This window comes from Lycorma delicatula, chromosome 4, assembly GCF_047948215.1.
Source record: "Lycorma delicatula isolate Av1 chromosome 4, ASM4794821v1, whole genome shotgun sequence".
Taxonomy (NCBI): Eukaryota; Metazoa; Arthropoda; class Insecta; order Hemiptera; family Fulgoridae; genus Lycorma; species Lycorma delicatula.
The window spans coordinates 97,266,917-97,279,428 of NC_134458.1; the positions used below are offsets into that span (position 1 = coordinate 97,266,917).

Below are 12,512 nucleotides of genomic sequence, written 5' to 3' on the forward strand. Positions count from 1 at the left end.
GAAATACAATTTTTTTTAGGACTGAGAGAAAGGGATAAGAAATTACCTGTTTTTCATTTAGCGTTAATAATTTTCTACATTTATTTATTTTTTAAATACCGCTTTACACTTACAACTATCAACGCGATTTAATGAACTGCGCGTATGAGAGTGTTCCAGGCCGATACGTGAGGCGTTGGCAGTCCTGTGGAAGGAATGCCGTGGTTTTAGTTGCTGGATTATTGTACAGAGGCCGCGGGTGTTGTTGTTTTTGCGTTATTGACGTAGCAGTCTGAGATAGCAGGCGGCGAACAGCGCCTTGCAGTCCGAGAGAATTGTGGATTTCATCCACTCTGTGACGTTCCGATGTTTTGGAGCAGGTGGTTTCGACTCGGTTGCATGATGTGTCATTCTAGTGTCGCATGTCGGTATTTTATTGTTATTAGTAGTGTTATTTAAACTATCTTAGTGAATTCTCAAGTGCTTTTGTGAGGTTATATTTTTTCCCGTGTTGAATGCAAAGGCAGCTGGACTGTCTGAAAATGCCTCTATTTGGAAAAAAAGATTCTGCCAAAAAATCCAAAAAGGATGGGAAAGATAGTGACAAGCAGCCCTCAGTTGAAGACAAGTATAATCTCAAAGAATTACTTGGAACGTGAGTTGTCCAATATTTTTTACTCTAGTTACAATAGATTTATATGTTAGCAGATTTGACCGTTAATTGGGGTCGTAATGGTACTACTACAAAAGATTGTGTATATATATATATATATTTTTTTTTTTCTTGTTTTTTTTTTCTCTATACGTACGTAAGTATGTTTTTTATGTCGTGCTAGGGTGTTTGTGGAGTGAATGTGAGCGTATATAACCTTCTTTTCTTTTTCATTTAAAAATTAGTACATCAGTATTTATATCCTTTTACGGATTTCTTGAAAAATATAATTTTATTTTTATGTTTTTATTAAGATATACCGTGTGCATTTATCAGATGGTTAAGCCTGTTGTTGTCTTAAATTATTTTTAATAGTAGGTGTCCTTTTAGCTATTGAATGACCTTAAGTGTGATTATATCTATAAAACAGGTTATTATTTTTATTTGGGACACGCGCACGCACTCGTGTGCAGGTGTGTTCGCACGTACATACGCGAAAGGATTGCGTCAAATATTTGGTGCTGTGAACACAGATTTTCATATCTTTATGAATGAAATAACCTAATTGTTGTTAAGACTGTAATCGTTTAATTAAATTGAGTTATTTCCTGAAAATTGTAAAAAATTGTTAAGTTGTTATTAATGTTAATTTTTTTTAAATGTTCGTTTACATGTAAAGATTACGTATTCATACACGCATATGTATGTAGTAGGTACATTATAACTTTCTCATATTTTTATCGGTAGTCGTTAAAGTCACGAAACATTTTTATTAAGATCTTTGGCGCGTAAAAATAACTTTTTATTCAGTTATGTCAGGAATGACGATTGAGTTGAACTGCTGTGCTTTCATATAAAATATAAGAATAATTTTAACTTCTTTTATATAATTTTATATTTTCTTTTATATATTTATTTTTTACTAAATTGTAGGAGAAATGTTGGATGTTTACAGGGCAGTCCGTTTGATATAGATTATCCGATTAATGAATTTAACAGCTGTACTTTTGAAAGTTACCTAATTTTCATTGCACCGACAACAATCTAGTTAAATTCTTTGAATATCAGTTTTTTATTATTATAGAATTTCAATTCAGTTCTTATTCTTTATCATAAAATCATTTATTTCAATTTTTTTAATACTATTTTCGTATAAGTTAGTGCTATTGTTAATAGAGTTCTGAACCGATAAGAAAAATCTGTTTCTGTAGATAGCTTTAATATATGCTACTTTTGCGTAAGTAGATTTCTTACCTTCGGAGCAGCTTGTGATAGTAAAAATTGTGCGTGGGTTATTAGCGGTTATATACTGGGTTATATACTGGCGATATTACGGAGAGTTAAAAAATTATTTTTTGTAATTTCTTCAGATATTTTAGAAAGTTTAATTACTGAACTACTGAGGGCCATTATTTTTATTTTACTATGAAACGCAAGTACTTTTATTAAATTATGTATGCAAAATGCTCTCTTTCATAAATATGATAATATCCCCTTGTCGGTTTGTCTTTTCTATTCGTTATTTACTTAAAAATATTAACATTTAAAAAAATTAAATGTAATATCCAGGGTCAAAATTGTGAAGTATTGTAAAAATCGATGATCATGAAATATATTGCACTTATCTTATGTATTATGTTTTAAGAATCGCATATATTCGTATGTGTATTCCCACACACACACTAACACACACACACACACACACACACACAACACTAACACACACACAACACTAACACACACACACACACATATATATAAATATATATATATATACAAGTGTGTGTATATAATATATATATACACACACACATCTAATACCTTATGAAGATATAAATAAGGCAACTATTTCTGATATTACGTAAATTTTTCCTACTTATTACTCTCGTTTGTAAGTATATTTGCATACAATTTCACCAAAATTGTCGCAGTTTTCGTACCGAATTTAGGCTATAATCCTATATTTTCGTAGCCATAAATAATTTTGTTATTAAGAAAAATCGTTTTAAGTTCATTAGACGTGAGTTTTGAATCTTCGTAGATGAATCGTTCAGTAGAAAACAATCTGATTAGACCAATTAGAGAAATGCCATTTTTTCATCGAAACAGGCTGCACGTCGGGAAAATTGTTTTACAACATATCTCAGAAAATTGTAATACCGTTTTTTGTAATTGCAAAATTATACAATAAATAAATAAAATGAACTTCGTATTAAATTAAAAAGTGGTCTTTGTAAAATTTCAGTGTTGAAATTGGTTCAAATTTATTCAATTAATTATGAAAAAAAGGATAATAGAAAAATTCTGGAGAGTCTAGAAGAACAGTCGGTTTTACTTCATTTTTTCAGCAATTAATCATTGATAAATCACATCATTTATATTTAATATTTTACAAATAAGTGTCCATCGTTGTTAGTATTATATTTTTTATAAAAAAGTATAAGATGTTCATTCGTATTTTTGTTTTTCTGGATTTAACGGATTTATTTGTATGTTTGTTTCAGTGCCCATGGCTACCGGGCTTTCATTTTTCTTGCCTTCCTGTGCGTTTTAAGTCAAAATAAATTTGTTGAAGTAATTTATGCGCTGATAATTTTTTTAAAAATTAGTAAATTATTTTTTGAATTTACCTGCATTCTGCGGTGTGTTCATTACTCTTTAAGTTTTGTATATAATTTCATGTTATTATGTATTTACCTCTCGAAATTCTTAACATAAAAAGTTAATTGCATCGCATGTGCTTTACTTTATAGTGAGCAAATATTTACGTATTTGTGTTTAAAACGATTAAAATCACGTATCGTGTCCTATTTTAAATCGGTAGTTCCGTCCTTTTTAAGATTAAACATTTCCTACAGGATGTAGCAACCCTTTTAAAGGAAACCACACCCTTAGGTGATCTACGGGTACCGGCTTTTTTTAAACGTAAAACCTACCTTCTGCAGTCGGCTTTTTGTTCTGGTTTTTCATCCTTTTATGTCCTCCAATTCTGTTTGACAAGTCACTGTAAAAGATGAAGTGAAATCAACACTTAAAGGGTTGGAATACTCCATCTTGAATTATATCCTATCTAAATTGGACTCCGTTTTAACCGGCCTAGCCGGGGTTGGATTTTCAGTTAGTTAATCTGTTTATTATGCATTATAAAACATGAAAGACCTCGTAAACATTTTTTTAATACACTATTTAAAAAAATTATATATACATACATATATATTTATTTATATATACTTTTCCGTATACAAAAAAAAATAAAATAATTTTTTTTACTATAATTTTATGTGATTATTTCACGTCGCCAATCATTTACAATTTTTTTTTTCACTGACACCGAAATCACGTACACATTTTACCGGTTTGTCTAACTCTTTTAATTTATGTTTTATTGTGTGGATTATACGTATACGCTTTACCCCACTAATTTTGATAAAAGAAAGAAAGAAATAAATAAAATTAAAAGGAAACTCAGAAATTAATAAGCTGTAGAACCGGACAGTCTTCAAAAATGAATTAAACAAAAACATAATGATTCGGTCAAGCAATCGAATAATAATGCGTCGATGAGTAACGTATGTTAACTTAGATTATAACGTAGCAGAAAAAAAGTAAATTTAGTTATATTTTTAAGTAAATCTTCTATTATTAAAATGTGTTTTTTTATGATTTAAATATCATAAAACGATCAAATATCGGTTAAAACATTTGTCTTTTATGTATTTTTTTCGTTTTTTAAATGCGATCAATTAGTTTTCTGTCATAGAAAAATGTAATCTCTTTACATTATTTAGTATACAAAAAATACCTTTATGCTACTTCTCCGTATACTAAAAATATTAATCAGAAAAAAATAATTTTACGGATATATCTAAGGACTTTGATGAAGTTCGTACGACGTCGAGTGGTTAGTTAAGAGGGAGGTCGACCTGTAGTTACCTAATATTCAGCATTTTGCTGTAACATTTTAAAAGCTGTTATTATTTCTGGTTTTATTCATGTTAATGCTTTACTCCCATAAAGCGCTACATAGTACGTACATATTGTTGAACAATTTCTTGATAATTCCTCTATCTATGATTGATACCAGTGAATTTCTTTACTGGATTAAAAAGCTTTTTCGGCTTGAGTCTGACTACTTCCAGTATTTTCTGAAATTCAATCCATTCTTTGACTTTTAAATTTTGTCTTACAGGTTTTACGTAAATTAAAATCCAAATTAATTATTTTAAAAGATTCCATTAAAAAGTTCAGTGTTACTGTACCGGTTCATCAATATTACAGAAAAATGTTAATGGTTATCCTGATTTTAATATCAATGAAACCTTTTTTGTGTGCATTGGTAATGGTTAATATTAAATAACAAATGATTAACTGAAATCGTTTTCTGATAAAATCTGAATTTCAATGTGGAAAATCTTAATAAATTAATTCTATTATAATTTCCATTAATAAAACAAAGTACTTTTTAAAAATAATGGCGAAAAGATTACAGAAGAGGTAGATAATTTTTTTTTAATGACATTCCCTGGTTTTTCTTGTTGTGTATAGGGTGAGATAGAGGTTAAAATGTAATCCTAAACCTATACATGAGTTAACCGATAGTTTAGTAAATTTTATCGTAGTAATAGAATAACTAATTATTTTATTAAAAATTAATTTTTTATCGTGTACTGCATTTGTTTGTTATTTCGTTAAGTTCAATTCAGAGATCCTTGCTTTAAGAGAACATTTTTTTTTTTATAAAATCTGATTTAAAGTGTAAATTAATACTGTAAATGTGTATATTTACTTTCTCAGTAAAGTTCAATATTTATTAATACGATAAAAATAAATATTTATATTAGTAAATATAATATTTATTTATTTAAAATTGATAATACAATTTAAATATTTATTTAATTCACCGATCGATGAACGTATACATCTATAGTTTAAACGTTTTAAATTATATTTTAATCGATTTTTATAAATGTAACTCTCTGATAAAGCAGAGTAGTAGAGTTTTTTAACATTTGTTTCTATCATCGCAGGTATAATCATCGTGTGAAAATTTTACCGTGAACTTTGATCCTCCACGAGATGGTTTGATTCATGAAAGATTGTTCTACGAACTTCCACAAAACTATTTATTCCGTTTATTGTATATGACGAATGTTTAATTGTCTCAAAATCTGCTTCTGTTTATCCCATATTTTTGTTTGTGGTTAGAAAAAATATTATCTAAAGCAAAAGTTTAATAACGTGTACTTTTTAAGTGAAATACTTCCCTTTGGTCCCTATGGAAAGAAAGGAATAATTAGTTTTGTTTGTTGCATACGATTAAGCTTCGATTGTGTTATGAGAATACACACATTTTTACGCGTTCGTTTAAAAAAAAAATTATTGGGAAGATCCTTTAATTAAAACATTTAATAAAACAGAAAAAAAGTGTTTATTAAATGTATTGATAATTTAATTTTATATTGTATCTTCGCTATATGTGTATAGAACTTCAAAGATTGAATATAGTTTTTTGGTAATTATGTATGGGTTCTTACTCTCACATTTATCGCTGTTCATAACTTAAAGATTTAGCGTAATCTTGAGCCTTTCTTATACGTTGCTCTTCCAAGTCTGTAAGAACTCTCTGGCGTAGATTCACGCGTTGTCTACGATCATGGATTTTAATAGTCCTGCAAGTTCTTCTTCCCATCTGTGACCTCACCGACCTAGGCGGTATGAAAATATTAATACCGAATTGAAAGTCGAATCTATGCCGATTATGTATATGGCTTAACCTGATGGGACTTCTTAATTCAGGATATAAAAATCTACAGAGTTCTGTTTTACTCGCGTGAGTTCTCGTGGGTCGCCGCCAGATTAGAAATGGCATTAAATTTTGTAAATTACATAACTATCTGAAGAAGTTGATTGAGAATTATTCATATAGACATTGATAATCGTTATAGACAGTGATATTAAATTTGGTGAAAGTAGTACTAGGTTATATTTTTTTTAGTTTTTTTATTCATAATTTATGTAGAAGTGAGATGGGTTAGGTTTGAACTGTGGTAAACATTCCGGAGATCATAAGAAAACTACAGTTAAAATTTCGTAATGATCCATCGCAATAGTTTGCGATTATCTGCAACAAACGAAAAAGTTGTCTCTTTATATAATAGTGAGATATAATTTCTTTTGCCCGGGGAGAACAGATCGTGTAGCGAAAACGTTTGAGGAAAAGTGTCATTCCACGACATCATAGAAAGTTGGAATTTGTTAGACACTTCAAATTCAAAGATACTTCCCAAGTATTTGGGAATAAAAAAATTGAGATTTTTCCGTGAGTTTCTAATAAAAAGGATTCTTAAAAAATTATAAATTGTGTAAAATCTATTTATTTTGTTTTCCAGAAGCTTCTAGTTTTATATACGAATATGTTTTTACCTGGAAAAATTCAGGTAAAAAAAACTGTTGGAGTAAGTACGTCAGAAGGGCAGATTTCCGGTTTTAGTTTAGAAAGAAAGAATGTTGCACTGCTGTAATGGTTTTTGAAAATAATATTTCTTTTGGTGTTTTTTGTATTTAATGTATCATGTATTCTTTTATAATACTGCGAGGTACGGTGTGTTGTTCCAATAAATACATTATACCAGTATATTTGTGTTTTTCTGTTTCTTCTTTTTACATAGTTGTTGAGTTATTAATCCATCGGTCGCTTAACATTGCTAATTGCCAACAACCTACTTTAAATCTGTTACCCATAATTTGTGTGGTTTTGGAGCCGTGCTCACAAACGTTGAAAACGTACCCGTTGAAAACGTTGAAAAGCCCAGTTTTTTCCCTCTAAATCCGGTTCCTGTGAACCGATTCGCCTAAAAATCAATAGGGCTTTATTCCCAATAAGTTTACATCACCCCACCAAGTTTCGTCAAAATCGGTTAAAATTTGCATCCGGTAGAGCGGACGAAAAAATCTTAAATATTGCAGAATCGTGTTTAGGAGACTCCTAAACGTAAAGAAAAGTTAGTCCCGCTCGACAAATCCGGAAGAAATCTGACCTGAATTCTTGAATAGATCTGTAGTTAAAACAAAAATAGAAAAACCCTATATAAGTTAATGAAAAATTGTAAAAAAAGTTATGAAATTATGAATTTCCTGAAGATCTGTATCCGTAAAAAAGAATGTTAAGTAGTTAAGGTAGGTAGGTCTCTTTGTTGTTTACTGATATTTCGTGAAAATAATATGTTTTCGGCTTTGGATACAATGTTATAAGTACTTATGGATGCGTGATCTTCTTGATTTTTTTTTTATCTTGATTCTATACGGAGGATAATATCCAATTTATATAAAAAATATTTAAAGTTATAATGTATTTTAATATAATCTTGTATTTTGAATTTATGTTTTTTTATGTATTTTTTTCTATCTGAGAAGAAAAGATTAGAAGCTTTTGAAATGTGGTGCTATAGGAGAATGTTAAAAATCAGATGGGTGGATAAAGTGACAAATGAAGAGGTATTGCGGCAAATAGATGAAGAAAGTAGCATTTGGAAAAATATAGTTAAAAGAAGAAACAGACTTATAGGCCACATACTAAGGCATCCTGGAATAGTCGCTTTAATATTGGAAGGACAGGTAGAAGGGAAAAATTGTGTAGGCAGGCCACGTTTGGAGTATGTAAAACAAATTGTTGGGGATGTAGGATGTAGAGGGTATACTGAAATGAAACGACTAGCACTAGATAGGGAATCTTGGAGAGCTGCATCAAACCAGTCGAATGACTGAAGACAAAAAAAAAAAAAATGTTTTTTGCTTCTTATTCACTATGCTCAATGGAATTTTAGATTGATTCATTTTTTATCTCATATTAAATTCAATATGAGAATTTATTGGTGAAAAATAAGAATTAATTCGAATAAAAAAAATCTGATGTGAAGACAATATGACTTCCTTGTACGCCTATTAAATTATATATACACGTTTTTAAAAGCACATAATATTTTATTTCATTAATAACTTTTGATTTTTTTTTATTGTTATTATTGAATTATTATTTATTGTAAAACTTTTTTTACAATCGAAGGTTAATAATTATTCATTAATCAATATATTTAAATTAAAAAAAAACGTTAAAAAAAGGAGATGAAGTCTGATTCCAATCGATGTGCCATCCCCTTGTAAGATGCAAATATTTCATTAATTAAAATTTTATTTGGCTACAATTCTGGAACCAATGAAAATAAGTACCGCATGATATATCGCTGAAAAGCTCTCAATGAGGGCTTATTACTACAGTTAAGAAAAAGTCTAAAATCCAAATGTTTTGGGATTTCTATTTTTTGGACAGTTTTGGTTCAGTCGATTGCAGTAAGAGGGGAGGTGCACAACTAGATGTTACAACAGTCCTAAATCCAAAATTTCAACATCCTACGGTTAATCATTTTTGAGTTATGCGAAATACATACGTACGTGCGTACGTCACGCCAAAAGTAGTCAAAATGGATTCAGGGATGGTCAAAATGGATATTTCCGTTGAAATCTGAAAACCGAAATTTTTCACGATCACAATACTTCCTTTACTTTGTACAAGGAAGTAAAAATATATCAAATTTGAAAAATTCAACTCTTTAGTTTAAACAAAATCACTTTTCTTGCTATTTTTTTAAGTTTGTTGCTAATTTAAACCGTAGAATTCAGAATAGCGTTTTTGCATTTTATTATAATTACATTTATTATTTTAAAGAGGTATTTTTATTGTAAAATAATCAGTTGTTTGTATGTAGACTAACCTTTCTTCCTTTGGTTTTATTTTTTTGTTTATTCATTCTTGGGAAGAATTAAAATTTTAATTATTTATAAATAATGCCCTTCCTTCTGACGTCTAACTAATAACCCAAGTATTTCATTTAAATTCAAATAAATAGTCACAGCCTGGAACCGTTGTATAGTTTAAACACCTATTAATTCTAGTATAGAATTAATATTTTTATAAAAAAAATTAGTGTTACATCTAGAATCATCTCTTAAGCATCCTTGATAAATCATTATAAGTTTTTATCAGTCAACTCATCGTTTTCAACTCGGCTATGAATAAATTAAGAGATTATAAGTACAAAGCGAATTAATATCCTACCTTAAAATTAAAAAAAAAGAAATTGTTCAAATAACTCGGTTATATCTCTTAAATGTAGAAGAAAAACCTCTAAAAATATTTTTTATTATTTTATTTATAGATATAATACAAAAATTCATTTCTCTAACATAGAGAATGAAAATGTTAACCCGTTTGCTTATATGTATTTTTATCTAATTCTTACTTTATAATTGATGACGTAAACCGAACTTTTTGGGTTTTTATAAAACCGAAAAGATTCGGCGTTAAACGATTTATATTCTATAATAGTATAAAGAAATGATAGTCCCTTAAATCGGACGGCAGTTTTACTGATACTATGAGATTTTAAATCCAGGTTTGATCTTAACAAGGAATGTACAGCGATAGTGGCAGCCATACAACAGTTCAATGTAAGTAGAAAATACTTAACGTAATTTAATTCGATCGTGTAACTCTTTGTTTTTTATTTACGGGTAGGTGAAAGATTAAGGCAGCCGATGTAGTTATGAAACTTAACCGGTTGAATCTAACCCTGCTATGAGTTAAAGGGTAACTACCTCCTTTACCCTTATTCGATTTCCATAAAAATAGAAAAATAGCGCGATACGCAAAAGGCATACTATCTGTGGCGGCTCGTAACTAAAATTAGTGGGGGTGTTGCTCCAGAAAAAAATTTTCTGGGCTTTTCAGGGTCAAGGTTAAAATTTTCTGTAAAATAAAAGAACCGAAAAGAATGAATCAAATAGAATAGGTGGAAGTAGGATAGTAATCTAATTCTACACTTTATCATATTCAAGAATATGGTACACGGTTTTTAAGCAAATTATGCTTAAAAACCGTATTCGGTTTAACTGAATAAATAATAAAATGTTACAGATAATATTTTTTAGTATTATTAGATAATAAGGTAATAAAATTTCCGCTTAAAAATACTATAGTCCAACGGTGCTTAATTTAAATTTCTATGTACACAGAAACAAATACATAATTCGTTTTTAATAATTATCTTCTCTTTCGCCCTTCCAGCATATTTTTGGACAGATTTGGCTATCAAAGAACCCTTGCTTTCCGCCATCTTCTGATCACTACTGTAAAAACAACTAAACCGCTTTCATATTCCTTCCACCGACTAAACTAGAAAAAGGAACGAACAACGGATGTTCCATACACACGCGGAGTGAAAAAAAACCTACCTTCCACCAGCACGTCAGGGTCAGCACTGTGGGAGCGACAGTGCTCTCTCCTTCCTCTCTATCTCTCTCCCTCACAGCCTCGCGTGCAGCTTCTTATGTGCGTATGAGCACAACAGCCAAATACCTCGCCGCTGTAACTGTGAAGCGCACAGTTTTACACAAAGATATTTGTATCTTTTTCATAAACTGGGGGATGGCTACTGACATTAAGCTTAAGGATAATATATTGTACAAGTATAAAGAAAGAACGAAAGAAAAAAGGACTCATTATATTTAATGTTATCGATAATATCAAGTTAAAATTAGGGGGGTGCTGCAGTTCCATAGTGTCTATACCCAAGCCGCCACATTACACAATACTGAATTCCATGAGTTACGGTACACATACGTATATAGGATTGTGACCTAGCTTGTTTGTGCAACTTCGGGCCAAGGTGAAGTAAAAAAGTCCGGAAATACGAAACATCAGGAACCCGATATGTCGACCTGTTACTATATATGTTCACTTTTCTATAATGTTGCCGGTAGAATAAAAATTACGGTACCTGTCGAGTGCCGAATAATATTTTTTAAAGAATGAGAATAAAATTTTCCAAATTTTTATTTTAAAGTTTGTCCGATCTTTTTAATTTTGTGTCTTTTTACTCGTTAACATTTAAGTATCATACAGATGGGTCGGGGGAAAAAAATATTTGTGATTTTAAAAACGAATGGTTGTAACGCAATATGTACAGCATATTTACAGTAGTATGCAATTTGTTAGCTGTAAAATCATTTTTTTTTAATGTTAAATTTTATTATGTTGCGTACAAAATGGCCGTAAAGTCGTTTTCTTTTAATATTCGTTGCATATACTGAAGATTAATGGAAGGATATTGAATGTTAACTTCCTTTGTTGTTATTAAATTTTCTTATTTATGTTAAATTTTTTCTCTCTCTTTACTTGGCTCATATTTATTAGATTTTATTTTAATTTCTTCCCTTTTCTATTCGTATTAATACTCGGTGGTCTATAATATTTTCAATTTCGGTAGTCGATTCAGATAAGTAAATTCGAAAATTTAACTTTCTGCATAATTATACAATAAGTTACATGTTATTAATAGTATATAATAAACTAAGGAATAAAACTTAATTGTAAAAAAACAAAAAAATATTTTCGCATGTTATCTTCTTTTATTTGAAGGCTGAAATGTTTTTTTTTTTTTTTTAACATTACTGCTTAACATTATACCTTAAAAAAGTATATAAAAGTTTCCTTGATTGTGGTATTATACACTTATGAGATTTTAATCGGTTAAATGTAATTTGTTTTGAAAAATTACTGTCATAAATCTTGTATTTTAATTTGTTTTGCATCAAAATTGAAGGTTAGGATATACTTCACATACACCCACACTCGCCTGCACATATACGTACACAACACATCTATTTCCGGAAAAAAATCATTCCTTAAGTAAAAATTCGTAAATAAAAAAAAAATAAATAAATTGTTTACGAGTGTGAAATTTGATTGTTTTAAAATCTAATTTTTTCTGGTTTTCAATTAAAATAAATCGATTAAAAATGTAATCCATATATCTTCTTCACATTA

General features: G+C 29.5%; 1 protein-coding gene across 2 annotated transcripts in view; it reads left to right on the plus strand.

Moving 5' to 3' along the window:
• Positions 1-270: 270 nt before the first annotated feature.
• The window catches only part of CaMKI (Calcium/calmodulin-dependent protein kinase I), a 195,578-nt gene continuing 183,336 nt past the window's right edge, over positions 271-12,512 (plus strand). Inside the window, exon 1 of one of the 2 annotated variants that reach the window (XM_075363727.1) lies at positions 271-634. In XM_075363727.1, the coding sequence (XP_075219842.1) occupies positions 495-634 (140 nt within the window). In that variant the 5' untranslated portion in view covers positions 271-494. The remainder of the gene's footprint in view (positions 635-12,512) is intronic. The other variant, XM_075363726.1, reaches the window with a different exon arrangement.